The 16,501-nt window shown below is 49.5% G+C and overlaps 1 protein-coding gene across 2 annotated transcripts; it reads left to right on the top strand.

Annotated features, from left to right (window-relative positions):
* Nucleotides 1–1,339: 1,339 nt before the first annotated feature.
* RUVBL2 (RuvB like AAA ATPase 2) lies at nt 1,340–16,151 on the top strand. 2 transcript variants are annotated; one of them, XM_082194439.1, is made up of 16 exons: nt 1,340–1,496; nt 3,160–3,208; nt 4,016–4,071; nt 4,791–4,932; nt 5,744–5,873; nt 6,321–6,387; nt 6,522–6,628; nt 8,418–8,511; nt 9,055–9,178; nt 9,955–10,049; nt 10,173–10,291; nt 11,477–11,596; nt 11,755–11,884; nt 13,027–13,141; nt 15,379–15,419; nt 16,037–16,151. In XM_082194439.1, the coding sequence occupies exons 1-15, from the start codon at nt 1,482–1,484 to the stop codon at nt 15,402–15,404; spliced, it is 1,389 nt and encodes a 462-aa protein (XP_082050565.1). In that variant the 5' UTR covers nt 1,340–1,481; the 3' UTR covers nt 15,405–15,419; nt 16,037–16,151. The 2 variants fall into 2 exon arrangements, with proteins under 2 accessions (XP_082050565.1, XP_082050566.1); XM_082194440.1 differs by lacking the exon at nt 15,379–15,419.
* The last annotated feature ends 350 nt before the right edge of the window (nt 16,152–16,501 follow it).

Below are 16,501 nucleotides of genomic sequence, written 5' to 3'. Positions count from 1 at the left end.
AGCTTGTCTCTTTATTACATTTTACCTGCCACCTTTCACTCAAGGAGCTCAAAGTGGCCTACATCCTTTGACCCCCTCCCAATATTATCATAACATCAAGCTTGTGAGGTTTGACTGAGGCACTTGGTGACTGGCCCAAGGTCACCCAGTGAAGTTCATGTCCGAGAGTGGATTTGAACCCTAGTCTCTCACATCACTACACAATACTGTTTATGTTGATTAAACCCCATCCCATGCTAAAGCCACTATGTTAATATAGATTATGCATGGTATATATATGAACACACACAAAGGGGGGCGGGCGGATAAGATAGCTTACAGTGGAGGTAGGGAGGGCAGGCAGGGAGCAGTTAGCTGCTGCATCAAAGTGACAGCTATTCTAAGAGGACCCATGTTTTTGAGCTGGGAACCAAACTACCTAAAATAAATCACCCCTCCTCCAGTTTTTGTTTCATTGTTGTGTTCCATAAAACCAATTTGAGCCCTGAATTAATAGTGTGATGTTCTTATGGGCAGTGTGGCTAAAACTTTCTGAGGCCTGGAAGAATGAACTGTGTCCCTGGCACAGGATATACATGGCAGGAGTTCTAGGTAACTTCTAGGTTAGATTACTGCAATATGTTATATGTGGGGCTACCTCTGAAGTCGCTTTGGAAACTTCAGCTGGTACAGGTTGCTTGCTGGGGCAAGATGATTTGAGCATATAAGGCCGATTTTATATGCATGATGCTTTTGGGGGGCCTTTGGCTAAGGGATTGGGCGATGTCTCAAGTCTTTAAAGGTTCCTGCACACTTTGTTCGTGGTCTCTCACCTCCTCGCAAGGAGGTGGGTGTGGGTGTGTGGCGGGGGGGGGGGCGGTGGCAGCGGATATAGTTGCAACAGAAAACTAAAGATCCGTCTTGCTTTCACTGCATCCTACCTCTGTCCATTTTTCTATGGCTTATAATGGGCTTAGGGTACACTAAGTCCCTTGGGGATGCCGTCTCGTTTATATCAGGGAGGTGGGCAGCAAAAGCCAACCCATAATTTTTCTACGACAGGTTGCCTTGGGCAAGATAAAGTGACTAAGACATAATAATTATTATTAATAATAATAATAGTCTCTAGAGACAGGCGGACGCCAAGCAAAAAATAAAATAAAAATAAACAGTGATCTGTGAACCAGTATGAGGTGATGGCGAGAACGTTTAAAATCTTCCTTCAAAACCTTCCCCCTCTCCCAAGTTTCGGACTACAACTCCCATCAGCCCCAGCGCGGCTGCGGGAGCCTCATAATCCTTTGGTAAGGCTGTCCTCTATAGGGAGAAATGAGCTGGAGGACCGGGGCGACAATAGAGATCAGCTAGAGCGGCACCCTCCGTAAGGACCGCTTCCTGTTTCCGGCTTCTGCTCCCGGGCTGCTGAAGCTGTTGGGGCGGGCGGAGCGGGCTGGTGCTTAGAGACGGCGCGAGACTGAAGCAGTAGCAGTAGCAGCAGCAGCATGGCAACCGCCGCGGTGAGCGACAAGCCTCTTTCCCTTCCTGGTTCCGATTTCCCTTCCAGGAAAGAGACCCGGATTAATCGGAACTTTTTTGGGTGCCCCCCCGCCCTCCGTTTGCCTCCGTGCGTCGCCCTAGGGCTGCCCCCGGAGCCTCACCGGCCCCTTCTGAGGGGAGTGGGGGTGGGGAATCTCCTCAGAAGTTTGTGGGACTCCCGACCGCAACCTGGGACAGCTCAGTTTGTCAGAACAGGAGACTCGCTGAGTTTCAGGGTCGCGAGTTCGAGTCCCACGTGGGGGCAAGAAATGGTCCTGGCTTTGCAGGGGGGTCGGGCCAGATGACCCTTGCGGTCCCTCCCAACCCCTACAATGTTGTAGTGATTCCCATCAGCCCCGGCCCGCCATGGCCAGCAGTCAGGGATGATTCAAGTTGCAAGAAAGGAGATTCCGGCTAAACCTTCCGACAGTGGAATGGAGTCTCCCTTGGGAGGTCATGGGCTCTCCTTCCTTGGAGGTTTTGAAGCAGGGGTTGGATGGCTGCCTGTCATGAATGCTTTAGCTGAGATTCCTGCATTGCAGGGGGTTGGACTGGATGATCCCTGGGGTCCCTTCTAAATCTACAATTCTATGATGGGCATAGTCCAGCGAGAACCGGAGGGCCACAGGTTTCACCCCCACCCCTTACTGAAGACAGATACATCCATCTCATGCGTTTTCAAATCCAGATTTTTCTCCAAGGAGCTCCAGCTGGGATAAAATTCTAGAGTTGAAAGCCACCCCAAATGGTCACCTAGACCAACCCCCGGCAATGAAGGAATCTCAACTAAAGCATCCATGTTCCACTGTGGGGCAGTCCTTGCTGTCAAGAAAGCTCCCTGTGTAGTGCATTGATAAAAGTGCAAAGCTAAGCAGGATCTAGTATGGCTTCAAATTGGATTGGGGCCTGCCTGTTGGGATTCCTGCCTTGCAAGTGGTTGGGGATCCCGTCCAACTCTACAGTTCAGTGATTCTCAGAAAATTCTTCCTGGTGTACAGTATAGTCAGAATCTCCTTTCTTGTGACTTGAAGCCATTGATTTGGGTCCTGCCCTCAAGAGCAGGAGGAAACAAGCTTGTTCCACCTTCTATGTGACAGCCCTTTAGATATTGGAAGATGGTTATAATATCTCCCTTCAGTCTCCTCTTATCCATGGTTAACTTTCATTTCCCTGCATCAGTTAATTTGAGGCTGGTTGTCGTTAGTGAATTTCAAGGCTGAGCTGGATGGTGATGGTCATTGAATGGCTGAGTAAGGGGTTTTCTGTCACGCCAGCCACTGCACCCCTCTTAAGGACACCACATGGGCTCTCATATAAGCTTTGCAGATATAGCCTGCAAACATTTACGTTTTGTGGTTTTACCTTGTAAACCTTGAGGCCCAGTCAAGGAAAAAGGCAAGGTTTTCTCTCCTCCATCATCGTCATCCTTCTTTGCCCTTTCTATATCCATCACTTGATTGTTTCAGAAACTGGGTATTCAGTAGTTGTGGAAAGTCACATCCAAATACGTAAAAGGATTTAGAATGCTTGTGTTTAGAATGCTTTGTGGTGATGAGGTATGAAATGTAGTGTAACTCTTCCTCCGAAACGTGTCCACTGATACCTGGATTTTGGCAGGCCTCATTAAATCATTTTCTCTTTCAGGCTACCAAGGTCCCTGAAGTTCGGGATGTCACCCGGATTGAACGGATTGGTGAGTTTCCATTGCTCCTTGACCTGGGATTGTCTCCCATTTTTGCCTGGCGTTCCAATTTATTATATCTCTCTTCAGGTATTTGTCTAAACACATGGGGGTTAAAAGTGTATAAAGAACTGGGGGCATGCACATGAAAGGGACTTTGCATGCCTGACCAAACATGCTGAGGAGCCTTTGTGCATTTGGGATCTGTGTTATTTGAATTCTAAATTGCACAAGAATGCATGTTCAGTTGAATGTGCATAGGTGCTCCTGGGCTCAGTGGACAGGCACTGCCATGCCAATGGACATTGGGGCAGGTCTTCCATCACTGTACACTTTTAACCTTTGGATGGCATCTTGTACACCTCCTTCCGGCAGCAAGCTGGTGCCAAATGTATTGCTCTGCTTGCTTTTGGACCACATCAGTGAGGCTGAGAAAGGGGTCATGTCATCTGGGCAGCCCAGGACCTCCATGCACACTGTTTACGCCCTGGAGAGGTCACTCTGGTGCTGTTAACGCAGCAAAAACAATGCGGGAGGCAGCAATACAAGTTACCAGTCTCTGCAGTCACAGCAGGCGCTGTGGTTTGACTTCACCCCTGGAGACACACTCCATTATCTCTTGAGACAGACAGATGACGACTGAAAGAGTTGAAGCAAATGCCTGAATAGGACTTGTCAAGTTCCTCAGTGAAGATTATGTTGCTTTCTCCATGGAAGTAAATGCTTTAAAAAAGCATATTTGATCAAGGGGCAGGACAAGGACAGATGGGTTTGTGGGTCACTGACCATCTAATAATAGTCTACATGTCTCTCACACAGGTGCCCACTCCCACATTAGAGGACTTGGCTTAGATGATACGTTGGAACCCAGACAGGTACCTGGAAAAAGAGCTTTCAGAGAGTTGCTAGATTGGTGTGGGTGGGTGGGTGATTGGTAAAATCTAATCAAATAGAAAGTGGAATACTAGGAGCTTTCAGAATATATAATAACAGATGAGTGGTACAGAGGTTGTTGCTAAGCATTGTGGATGTAGAGGCACTTGTTTCTGGGGCCACATATGTAGTATGATCATGTTTTTTCTATGCACATAACTTTGAAAGTGCTAAAGCTTCCTGGGTTTTAACGCTGACGTGCTCACCTTGCTCTGCCTCTGGTTATCTTTGTCCAGCCAATTGCAGGGGAAAGTGAGGGATTTGCCAACATCATAAAAAATATAGATTAGCCCCTTTCCCACCATTTTCCATGCAAGAGGGGGATGGGAGTGGGTTGCTGGAGGGTAATGAAACGGTGAATGCAAGTGATTTGAATGAAAGCTATGGGTGTTGCCATTGGGATCATAAGCCTTTATGTAGCTTTTTAATGTTTGTGGGTGCATTAATGGATTTACAGGGGGCAGGGTGAAATAAAAAGGAATAAATAAGGGATAGTACAGAGTGGGAATGAGGAGGAAGTGAGGAAGGTAGGGTGCTGTGTATGTGTTTGAGAGAAATACGGATCTGTGATTGTGCAAACAAGGGAATAAATGAAGTGTGGGGCCTTTTGGTTTTCCTGTTCCTTCACTGTTTTCTCTCCCTCTCCCCACCACCTGGCTAGGTGTCCCAGGGCATGGTAGGCCAACTAGCTGCCCGTCGAGCTGCTGGTGTGATCTTGGAGATGATCAAGGAGGGGAAGATTGCTGGTCGGGCCGTCCTGATCGCTGGCCAACCAGGCACGGGAAAGACCGCCATTGCTATGGGTAAGGTCCAGACACAAAAACTACTTCTGGTGACACGTGAAGTAGGGATAGTGCCAGAGGTAGCATTATTATCTATTTACAATGGAGTGGAAGGTTCACAGGCTATGAAGGACTTGTTCACAAATTTATTGACAGCTGCACAAATTATTATACAGTGGTACCTCTAGTTACAGACTCGATCCGTTCCGGGGTGCTGTTCGCATCCCGAAAAGTCCGCAAGTAGTGTACCACTTCTGCGCATGCGCATGGTGCAATAGAGTGCTTTGCACATGTGTGAGACGCTCAGAGCGCTTCTGCGCATGCACGTATGGTGAAACCCAGGAGTATACACTTCCGGATTTGCTGCGTTTGTATCCTGAAAAAACACAACCAGGTACTGATGTAACAAGGTACGACTGTAGCCAGGAAGCGGAAGGGGCAAGCAGAATATAAAATGGAAGAGTGGTATAAAGAGGTGTGGGATATAGCTATTAATGATAAATTAACATGTGCCATTAAGTTAAGACAGGGAATATGCAGAAATGATTTTGAGGATATATGGAAGGCGTTTGTAGAATTTGTACTGTTAAAAACGGAAAGGGGTCAAATCATAGCAAGAGGTGTTTGAAATTTTGGGAGGTTGGATAGTTACAATGGAATGGTCTCGGGGGTGGGGTGCATATTTTTATTCTTATTTATTTATGTATCTTACTTTGTCAAAATATTTTTTAACGTATAAAATGTAAATAAATGTATAAAATATAAATAAAAGAATGAAAAAAAGAGAAAGAAGTCATGTGTTGTAAAACCAAGCTGCCATTTCTTCTCTCAGGAATGGCGCAGGCCCTGGGCCTTGATACCCCTTTCACAGCCATTGCTGGCAGCGAGATCTTCTCCTTGGAGATGAGCAAGACTGAGGCGCTGACTCAAGCCTTCCGGCGCTCCATTGGCGTCCGTATCAAGTGAGGAGCAGCTGGGAGGTCTTTTGTTCTCTGGGGGTGGCTTGGGAGTTTAAAACAGGACATTGAGGGTGGGCACTGGAGGATTCAAACAGAAGTGAGGGGAGTCAACAAGGAGGATTCTAGGAAACTTTGAAAAAACTTGTTGAGCATGAGAGTTGGGCAGCAACATGTTTGGTGGTTGATTTTGGCTTTTGTAGCATTCTGCACGGTGCATTTAACGCCACCTTAGCTGCTAATGGGATAAAATAGGTCTTCAGAAAATAAACTAGGAGCCAGTGTCTTAAATTCTCTGGCTGGAGAGTGGCGCACACAGCAAAGCAAGGCCTGTTGGATTCCTCAGCTGCATCTGAAATTATATTTCCAGCTCTTCTTTTTGATGAAAGTGTGGTACTCTGCAGTCCACCCTCTTTGCCTGCTGAGATCAGTTTTATCCCCTTATTCTTGCAGGGAGGAAACAGAAATCATTGAAGGTGAAGTGGTTGAAATCCAAATAGATCGCCCAGCGACTGGCACTGTGAGTTGAGGCTGGGGTATAATACGGGGATGGCAGGCTAGCTATTACCCAGTAATGGCAGCACTGCACGCAGCAGCCCATTTATCAAGGTAACAAGCGCTGGAGGGATGTTGACTGTCTCCTTCTCATTGCAGGGTGCTAAGGTAGGGAAGCTGACACTGAAGACAACCGAGATGGAGACCATCTATGACTTGGGCACCAAGATGATTGAGTCCCTGACCAAGGAGAAAGTGCAGGCTGGGTGAGCCAGGGCCGGGCATGGAGGTGGGGCACAGGTGCAAAGGGAGAGCCAGTGGGGAAGGGCACAGAGAGTTAGGGTTCCTGAGCTGTCTGGTATCTGTGAAGGAAGTCAGGATTGCTGGTTTCTGTGGACAACAGGGAAGCACACTCGACAAATCGAAGCCAGAAAGGATGGGATGGGGAATGTCTAACACTGAAGGAGTGATAAAGGTGAACACAGTTCGTGAATAGCACACAGGAGTATTTAATACGTTACCTGGAGATGAGAGGACATTGCTTGGAAAGGCCTGAAGTTCAGCAGTCTTTATACTTTGCCCCTACAGGCCCACATAAATTAATAATAATAGGAAGGTAAAAAGGGTAAAGGACCCCTGGACGGTTAAGTCCAGTCAAAGGCGACTTTGGGGTTGCGGTGCTCATCTCGCTTTCAGGCCGAGGGAGCCAGCATTTGTCCACAGACAGCTTTCTGGGTCATGTAGCCAGCATGACTAAACCACTTCTGGTGCAACGGGACACCGTGACGGAAACCAGAGCGTATGGAAACACCATTTACCTTCCCACCACAGTGGTATCTATTTATCTACTTGCACAGGTGTGCTTTTGAACTGCTAGGTTGGCAGGAGCTGGGACAGAGCAACGGGAGCTCAACCCATCGCAGGGATTTGAACCGCTGACCTTCCAGTTGGCAAGCCCAAGTGGCTCAGTGGTTTAGAATACAGTGCCTCCCGCTAATGATGATGATGATGATGATGATAATATCATCATCAATATCCTGCCCATCTGACTTGGTTGCCCCAGCCACTCTGGGCGGCTTCCAAGATATAGAAAAACATAATAAAACATTACACATTAAAAGGCTTCCGTATACAGGGCTGCCTCTACAGTGGTGCCTCGCAAGACGAAATTAATTTGTTCCGCGAGTTTTTTCGTCTAGTGAATTTTTCGTCTTGCGAAGCACGGTGTTGGAAAAGTTTTGGAAAAGCTTCAAAAATCACCAAAAACCTCAAAAAAGGCTACCACACCGTGTTCTATGAGTTGCTCCTCGAAGTCAAGTCACAACTGTATTAACGGTGTTAAGAAAAAGGAAACAAACTTGTAAGACGTTTTCGTCTTGCGAAGCAAGCCCATAGGGAAAATCGTCTTGCGAAGCAGCTCAAAAACCGCAAAACCCTTTCGTCTTGCGAGGCATTCGTCTTGCGGGGCACCACTGTAAATGTCTTTTAAAGCTGCTAACTCTCTTACAGAACAAACACAGTACGTGTATCCCCCCTTACCTGAGAACATTGACTCAGAATCATTAATGCAGAGGTCCACAAATTACAGCTAGGTTTGGCAGCCAAGCGTTCATTTACACTTGCTGGCTGCGATGTCCGATCCCACCCTGATAGTGTAGCAACGTTACATGAATTTAGCAAGAAGGATATTGTCTGATGAAGTTATGCAGCTCAGGCTTGAACAGAGTGAGTAGCTCAGCTTCCTCTGGCTCCACACCTTTTGAATTTCCCCTGAGGATCCTCCTTAGCGCTGCGTTTTCTCCCCAGAGAAATTGAAGGTTAGTTATTGAAGGTTAGTGTAGGTTAGGCTTCTTGCCACCCATAACCATGAATGGAAAGAAAGACAGCCTACCCTACTAAGCGCTCTTCACCTCGTGCATGAGTTTTGAGGAGAGAAGATAAATGAACTTGCCCTCCTGAGGCGATGGCATGTGTGTCCTTTGCGAGGTGTCTTCCACCCAGACCCAAAAGGCAGGGCCCACTCCTCATATTTCCTCCTCCTTTTTGTGTCCGCAGGGATGTCATCACCATTGACAAAGCCACGGGGAAGATCACCAAACTAGGACGCTCCTTTACCCGGGCAAGGGACTACGATGCTATGGGTTCGCAGGTATTTGCAGTGGGGGGTGAGAAGTGCAAATTGATGTGAGGCAATGGGAGATCCCAAGGCTCCGTTGATGATGGCTGCCTGTGAGGGGTGACTTTTGCATGCTGTAGTCAGATGCCATAGCTCAGTGGAGCACCTGCTTCGCACACAGAAAGTGCCCAGCTCATTCCCCAACATCTCCAGGTCAAAGGATCTCGGGGAGATGGGCCTGAAACCCTAGGGCAGGGATGAGGAACCTGTGGTCCTCCAGATGTTCTTAGACTACAACTCCCATCATCCCTTACCATCAGCCATGCTGGCTAGGGCCAGTGCAAGGTGTAGTCCAGCAACATCCCAAGGGCTGCAGGTTCCTCACCCCTGCCTTAAGAGAGTTGCTGGCTGTTACAGCAGATAGATGGACCCACAGTTGAATTTCCCGTAATTTAGCTTTGTATGTCTTTGTCTTGCAAGAGTTTTCTGCCCCCGGGCTCCAGCGCAAATGGGCTTGGGTGCTAGGCACGAGAAGCATTCAGGTCTTCCAACTGCCTATATCATTCCCTGTCCCAGACCAAGTTTGTCCAGTGCCCTGACGGGGAGCTGCAGAAGCGCAAGGAGGTGGTGCACACAGTCTCGCTGCACGAAATTGATGTCATCAACAGCCGCACACAGGGCTTCCTCGCACTCTTCTCTGGTATGACGACATGGATGAACTGGAGGGAGTGGGGTGGAAGTAGTTCATTGGAAACCTGGAGTTGGAGCATGGGTAGGCAAACTAAGGCCCGGGGGCCGGATCCGGTCCAACCGCCTTCTAAATACGGCCCATGGACGGTCCGGGAATCAGTGTGTTTTTAAATGAGTAGAATGTGTCCTTTAATTTAAAATGCATCTCTGGGTTATTTGTGGGGCATAGGAATTCGTTCATTCCCCCCCCCCCAATATAGTCTGGCCCCCCACAAGTTCTAAGGGACAGTGGACCGGCCCCCTGCTGAAAACGTTTGCTGACCCCTGACTTGGAGGGTTTTGCAGAAATTTAGGCTGCTGCATCATTGTATCTGGACTGGGAGTGGCCGCCGAGACCACATAACACCGGTCCGGAAAGGCCTACACTGGCTCCCAGTACGTTTCCGAGCACAATTCAAAGTGTTGGTGCTGACCTTTAAAGCCCTAAACAGCCTCGGTCCAGTATACCTGAAGGAGTGTCTCTACCCCCATCGTTCAGCCCGGACACTGAGGTCCAGCTCCGAGGGCCTTCTGGCGGTTCCCTCCCTGCGGGAAGTGAGGTTAGAGGGAACCAGGCAGAGGGCCTTCTCAGTCGTGGCGTCTGCCCTGTGGAACACCCTTCCATCAGATGTCAAGGAAATAATCAACTATCTGACTTTTAGAAGACATCTGAAGGCAGCCTTGTTTTTGAAGAAGCAGCTCTTCATGCCTCTTCCTTCCCCTCCCTCATCTTGTGTATGCTCCCAGGTGACACAGGGGAGATAAAATCCGAGGTGCGAGAGCAGATCAACGCCAAGGTCGCCGAGTGGCGAGAGGAGGGCAAGGCCGAGGTGATCCCAGGGGTGAGTCCTGTTTTAGAGCGCGTGTTGTACCCTCCGCTGCTCTCTTCCGTGCTTTCCTCTCGTTTGAGTGTCTTGCTGGTGGCCAATGCCATTCTCCTCCTTTTTCTCCCATTTCCCTTCCAGGTATTGTTCATTGACGAGGTCCACATGCTGGACATTGAGTGCTTCTCCTTCCTGAACCGGGCTCTGGAGAGTGACATGGCGCCTGTCCTCATCATGGCTACCAATCGAGGCATCACCAGGTTGGCAGAGTTCACCGTGGGGTGGGGCATGGCACCATCTCACCGGGCAGTCGGGCACTGGCCGTGGTGGCGTTTTGGCAGCTGACTTAGTTGCTGATCAGAATCCCATTTCTCAGTGACCCAGGCAATGACGTAATTCTTCCATGCCTCCTGTAGCTAACTGCACCTGCCATGAGGCAGAGCACACAAGCTGGGCAGAACACCAAAACCTCTTTTTTTGCTTCTGAAAATCCTAGCCAGGTCCTGATTCGCTAGCAGAGGCTCCTAAGCCGGGCTAGAGATGGGCTTTTCCTCTGCAGTCAAGAAGGCAGGCAGGGTGGTGGTAGACAAGGGCACAGTGGGAGGAAGCCTTGTGGTTGGGATGGGGAGACTGTGAGCGACATCTGCAGAGGCACCGGCACCCCACTTTTAGAGGGGAGGTGATGGAGATGCCAGCCGTCGCTGATGAAGTCACAACTAGATTGCCGGAAAGCTGTTGGTATTAAGTAAGTGGCTTTTGAAGGCATGGCTCTACAACACTGGACTGAATGCAGCAGCGATATGGAGGACCTGTCCTGCATACAGGGAGAGGCTGGGAGGAGTATGCCTGCTGCCTAGAGGAGATTCCTTGCCTCCAGGTGTCGTGGAATGGTCTGAATCAGAGGATTGGGGAAGGCATTCTCAGGCGGATAAGCTCCTCTTTGAAGAGGAGGAGGGGAAGAGGGAAGATCCCCCCCCCCCCCCGTTTCCAGCAGTTTCAGGAGCAGAGAGAGACAGACACTGAGCAGCTTCAACAGGAGTTGCCTAGTTATGAGATAATAGAGAGAGAAACAAGGGAGGGAACAGCCAGCAGAGACGTCATTAGAGAGTGTGGGGGACCCTCCCTCCCCAAGAACTAGGTAGTCCGTCCGTATTAGAGAACAAAGAATGCAGAGGAGGAGGAACTTTCCGTTGGTGCCCCGGATGTTGCGGGAGACGGAAGGGGGAGGATTTAGAGTAGCCAACTGCTCTCCTTGTGGAGAGATGTGTATTTTTGTTTGCAACCAGATGACTGAATAAAAAGGACTATAAAATGTAAACTGCTCATTAATTCTTGTCTGTGAAGTTACCAAAGAGAGGGGAGGACTCTCCACGCCTGACACCAGGCTGGCAGGAACGGAGGTCCTTCAGCCACTTCTCATTCTGGGTCTGTCCTCTCCGATGCAGGATTCGTGGCACCAACTACCAGAGCCCCCACGGCATCCCCATTGACCTCCTGGACCGCATGCTCATCATCTCGACCTCCCCTTACAGCGATAAGGAGACCAAGCAGATCCTTAAAATCCGGTGAGCCAGAGGGAGCTTGAGGGCGCTGCAGTTCCTGCCTCAAAGGGATGCTTCCACCCTGCCTGTTTTACTGCATCATAGTTTTGCTGTTGCTGTTCCGGCGTCTTGCCCTGCACTGTGGAAGTTTTCCTTATTCTGAGCTGGAATATCTCTTGCAGGTGTGAGGAGGAGGATGTCGAGATGAATGAAGATGCCTACACTGTGCTGACGCGCATCGGCTTGGAGACCTCCCTGCGCTATGCCATCCAGCTCATCACAGCCGCCAGCTTGGTGTGTCGCAAGCGGAAGGTGAGCTCTGGCACTCTGTAGAGTCCGGGGACTTCCAGCGGGGCAGCACCATTCCAGTGCTGCCATTCTTCAAAAGGCCAATAAATCCTTACTTTTTCTCCCTCTCTTCTCAGCCTGACCCACAGCTTGCAAGAACACCCTACTTGTGCCCTAGTGTATGTGTGCATATCAGGAGCTTCATTTTCCATAAATAATAATAATAATTTATTACTTATACCCTGCCCATCTGGCCGGGCCTCCCCAGCCACTCTGGGCAGCTCCCAACAGAATATTAAAATACAATAGTCTATTAAACATTAAAAGCTTCCCTAAACAGGGTTGCCTTCAGATGCCTTCTAAAAGTCCGATAGTGGTTTATTTCCTTGACATCTGATGGGAGGGCGTTCCACAGGGAGGGCACCACTACCAAGAAGGCCCTCTGCCTGGTTCCCTCTAACCTTGCAGGGAAGGAACTGCCAGAAGGCCCTCGGAGCTGGACCTCGGTGTCCGGGCTGAACGATGGGGGTGGAGACGTTCCTTCAGGCAGGCCAAATGAATGTCTTTATTTGTTCTAAAAAGGTCTGTCCCATCCTTCTAGTGCCTGTGTGCTATGCTTACAACCATTTAAAATCCCCACTTAAAAAGCAATTGGAAGCAGAGGAGCACAGATTACCAAGTGCATCTTCTCCTGGATTGGAGTTGGGAGCAAGAATGTTTTGGTGCCGTTAGGGCAGCATTTGCCAACGTGGCTCCCTCCTGATGTCTTGGACTGCCAACTCCCATGATGGGAGGTGTGTTGGGAGCTTAGAGCAAGCATAGGCAAACTTTGGCCCTCCAGATTTTTGGGGACTACAATTCCCATAATCCCTGTCCACTGGTCCTGTTAGCTAGGGATGATGGGAATTGTAGTCCCAAACATCTGGAGGGCCGAAGTTTGCCTATGCCTGGCTTAGTCAATGGGATCTCTTTATCAAGATCCCTAAGCTCTTGGAGAAGAGTTGAGGGGGGGAGGCATAAAACTAGAAGCGTTTGGAAGCCCAGAATAGTCCTCAGTTTTCATTTCTAGTTGGAGGGAGTTGTCTGGAGTGGTGAAACTTTGCTGGAGTTTGTGCTGTGCTCTTCTCCTGCTGGGAGCTCTGACCTCTCTCCCTCCCCATTCACAGGGCACAGAGGTTCAGGTGGACGACATCAAGCGCGTGTACTCGCTGTTCCTGGACGAGTCACGCTCCACTCAGTACATGAAAGAGTACCAGGATGCCTTCATGTTCAATGAACTCAGTGAGTAACAATTTGAGGCGAAGGGATGTGTGGGTTGAAAACCTCCTCCAGCTGGGGGCTGGGCCTAGTCATCCTCGCTAGAGCTTTTGAAGTGCATGTAGGACTTTCGCAGCAGAAAAACGCAGGAGGCACCTGGAAGAAACGGAGAGCTCTGCTTTGGTCAAGGCCAGTAAAGGACAAGAACAGAGCAGTTGAATTCCTTTAGATCCGTTTGGGGAACTTCAAGCCCAGGGCCAAATAAAGAAGCCCTCTCTATCTGACGGGAGCCGGGAGCAGGTCAGCAATAACTCACAAGGTGTCAGTGAAGTCAACAGCAACTCTTCCCAGTAGGCCTTTCACCAACGAAGCAGCTGTAGAGACTCAAAGGTCCCTGCCTTCCCACAGCTCCCTAAGTCTCTTCCTCCTCCCGGGTCCTTCCCAAGCAACCTGAGACTTCTCTGCCTTCTCTGTCCTCTCCATCCTCTTCATCCCTCTTCAGTTTCTAGGAGACCAGGTGGAGGAGAGCTTGTCGCAGCAGGAGGGGGAGACACCTTGGCGTCTTCACCAGCCTGCCATATATCTGTTTCGTGGCTCCCCATCCTCTCCTGCCTCCACTTGCTGCTTCTGGACTACTCTCTGCCACAGACTCTCCCTACTCACTAAGCCGTGTTACCTCTTCAGCTTCCAACACCGCCTCTTCCCAGTCTTCTCCAACCACTCATCATTGTCTCACCACCAGTCCCTGGGCTCTGAGCCTTCTTCCCTTAGGGGTCCCCAGCTGGTGCCTTCCACCACTCCTCTGCACCCAGCCAGTCTATGACACTGACCTTCAGAGTCTCCCAGGCTCTTCACAAGCCCCTGAGTTTCCCCAGCCACTCTGGGCGGCTCCCAATCGAGTGTTCAGAACAATGCAGCATTAAATATTAAAAATTTCCCTGAACAGGGCTGCCTTCAGATGTCTTCTAAAAGTCAGAGAGTTGATTATTTCCTTGACATCTGATGGGAGGGCGTTCCACAGGGCGGGCGCCACTGCCAAGAAGGCCCTCGGAGCTGGATCTCAGTGTCCGGGCTGAATGATGGGGGTGGAGACACTCCTTCAGGTATACAGGACCGAGGCCATCTAGGGCTTTACAGGTCAGCACCAACACTTTGAACTGTGTGGTTTTTTTGCACCACATTCTGCAGTTGTGATATTGCCTCTTGCCTGACCAATTTCCCCTCTGGCTTTGACCACCAAGTGGTATGTGGCCCCCATAAGGTTGTGCTTCTCAGGCAGAAAAGCGTTCCCGGCCCCTGCCAGTGTGGTGTAGTGGATAAGAGCGGTAGTCTTGTAATCTGGGGAACCGGGTTCATGTCTCTGCTCCTCCACATGCAGCTGGGCTAGTCACACTTCTCTGAAGTCTCTCATCCCCACTCACCTCACAGAGTGTTTGTTGTGGGGGAGGAAGGGAAAGGAGAATATTAGCCGCTTTGAGACTCCTTCGGGTAGTGATAAAGCGGGATATCAAATCCAAACTCCTCTTCTTCTTCTCTGCTTTAAATCCTTGTTTTGAGGCAATCCTCAAATGCACATTCCGGTTTGTTAAGACCTAACTTCAAAATGCCTAGTGCAGCGTTTCTGTCAAAAATGACAGGGTTGAGCCCTCTTCTTCCTCCACCCCCTTCCCAAAATGGGCAGACTGTTTAGTGTTGCTGCCTCTCAGTCAGGCAATAGCGCAGTGCAGAGTGGAGAAAACTTCCCAGGCAAGTCTGACTTGAAAAAGCAGGCGAGGAAGGATACTTGACGTGGGAAAGCTGTTCTTGGCAATGGGTAGCACCACTGAGCATATGATTCTGCCTTCAATCCATGCTGAGAAATCTTCAAAGGACGTTGAGCCCCAGTTGCAGCGTACAATGTCAATTCACAGGACGGGTTCAGTACCGCATCTGCAAATCCACTGAAAAGTCAATTTGCACAGCAGTAATGATGCTTCTCATAACTGAGAGGGGGCAAGAATAAGCCTGGTTTTTGCTTTTCGTTCCGCGGTTATTGGTGCAGTGTTCATTGACCAACGTATGCTAGTGGCTTGGGACCCAGAAAGTTGGTTCTTCTGGGGATGAGTGGTGATGACACTGGGCGACTTTCATAGGATCAGAATTACGAAGAACCTGCGGGGCGGGTAGAGGATAATCCTCAACTGTTTGATTGTTGTGCTCTACATAGGGTAGGCCTTCCTGCTCTTAATCCCCTCCTATTCCTCCCAATCCTCTGTCCTCAGTACCTGCAAGAGACGCATGCAAGTAGGAAAATAATGAAAGTGTGAGTAAAGCAGCGTTTGCTTTTAGTTTGAAAGCACGGAGTGCAGCAGTTGCTCCCCCGGTAGCCTAGCGAGTAACCCAATTTGGGCTGGGGGTGGCAGAGAAGTAGCAGGAACTTCCAAACATTGTGGTGGTGCATTCCCTCCCCCCTGCATTTCAGTAGACTTCCCACCTGCTCTGGCAGCTTTGCAGTTGTACTTGCCCTTGAGAGCTTTCTGCTCCCTCTCCTTGCCCAGAGGTCCCCCATTTATGCCCTACGGCTTTCTAGGCCAGAGTGGAGTGCCAAGCTAGCAGCACACAGCTACTGGGGAGGAGTTAACCATCCCACTCACGTGTTGACCACCTTGTGATCAATGCTATTAGCTGCCTTTGCCAGGAAGGCAGTTCAACCTACATCACGGGCATGCAGAGAGATTGTTTCAAGTCCTCTGGTACCTCTTCTGTGTGGGGTCTCTGTCAGCTTACAGAGCTTACAACTGGGGACTCTTAAAATTCACAAGTGGCAGGGATGATGTTCTTTGTTTTACTGAGGAAGACCTCTTTGAGATCCTCTTTGTTGGGGAGGCGGGGAGTGTGTTCTTCCATCTTGAACTCTTGCACCTGCTTTTTGTTTTCCAGAGGGAGAGACCATGGACACGTCTTGATGGGCGTCCTCGTAATACCTGCCTCAGGTTGTGTGTGTGAATGGATGTTCTTGTATTATTATTTTGTAAAATAAACCTTTTGGAGAATTCCTGCTGTGATTACAGTGGTAGGACAAGCAGCAGCAGAATGAGGGGCGGTCTGGTGTTTCAGCAAACTTTTTAGCCTTCTTTGCCTTGTGCAGTAAATGGAAAGGGCCTCTTTGGAGCTGCGTACTCTGTGGCTCATACAAAAGAATGTGATGCTTTCAAGTACATTTCAGTGCTCAACTTCACATTAATTTCGCCACCCTTCCTTGTCTGGTGTGGAACGTTGGCTCTGCTGAGGGGCAGGGAATAAGTATAACCAGACTAGAGCTTTTCTGCAGGAAGAGCTAATTTGTCACCAGTCTTTTATCTGTCTCCAACTGTTCCCTGTAGTTCTAGGCAGAAGCCCAAGAGC

This window comes from Podarcis vaucheri (genome assembly GCF_965113315.1).
Source record: "Podarcis vaucheri genome assembly, chromosome: 13".
Lineage (NCBI taxonomy): Eukaryota > Metazoa > Chordata > Lepidosauria > Squamata > Lacertidae > Podarcis > Podarcis vaucheri.
This window is presented reverse-complemented; position numbering and strand designations above follow the sequence as displayed.

Bases quoted from the DNA above. Each gene is read 5' to 3' on its own strand.
- RUVBL2 (XM_082194440.1), top strand. The intron at 6,388-6,521 runs GTGAGTTGAGGC...TTCTCATTGCAG, and splicing joins ATCGCCCAGCGACTGGCACT to GGTGCTAAGGTAGGGAAGCT. The intron at 10,050-10,172 runs GTGAGTCCTGTT...TTTCCCTTCCAG, and splicing joins AGGCCGAGGTGATCCCAGGG to GTATTGTTCATTGACGAGGT.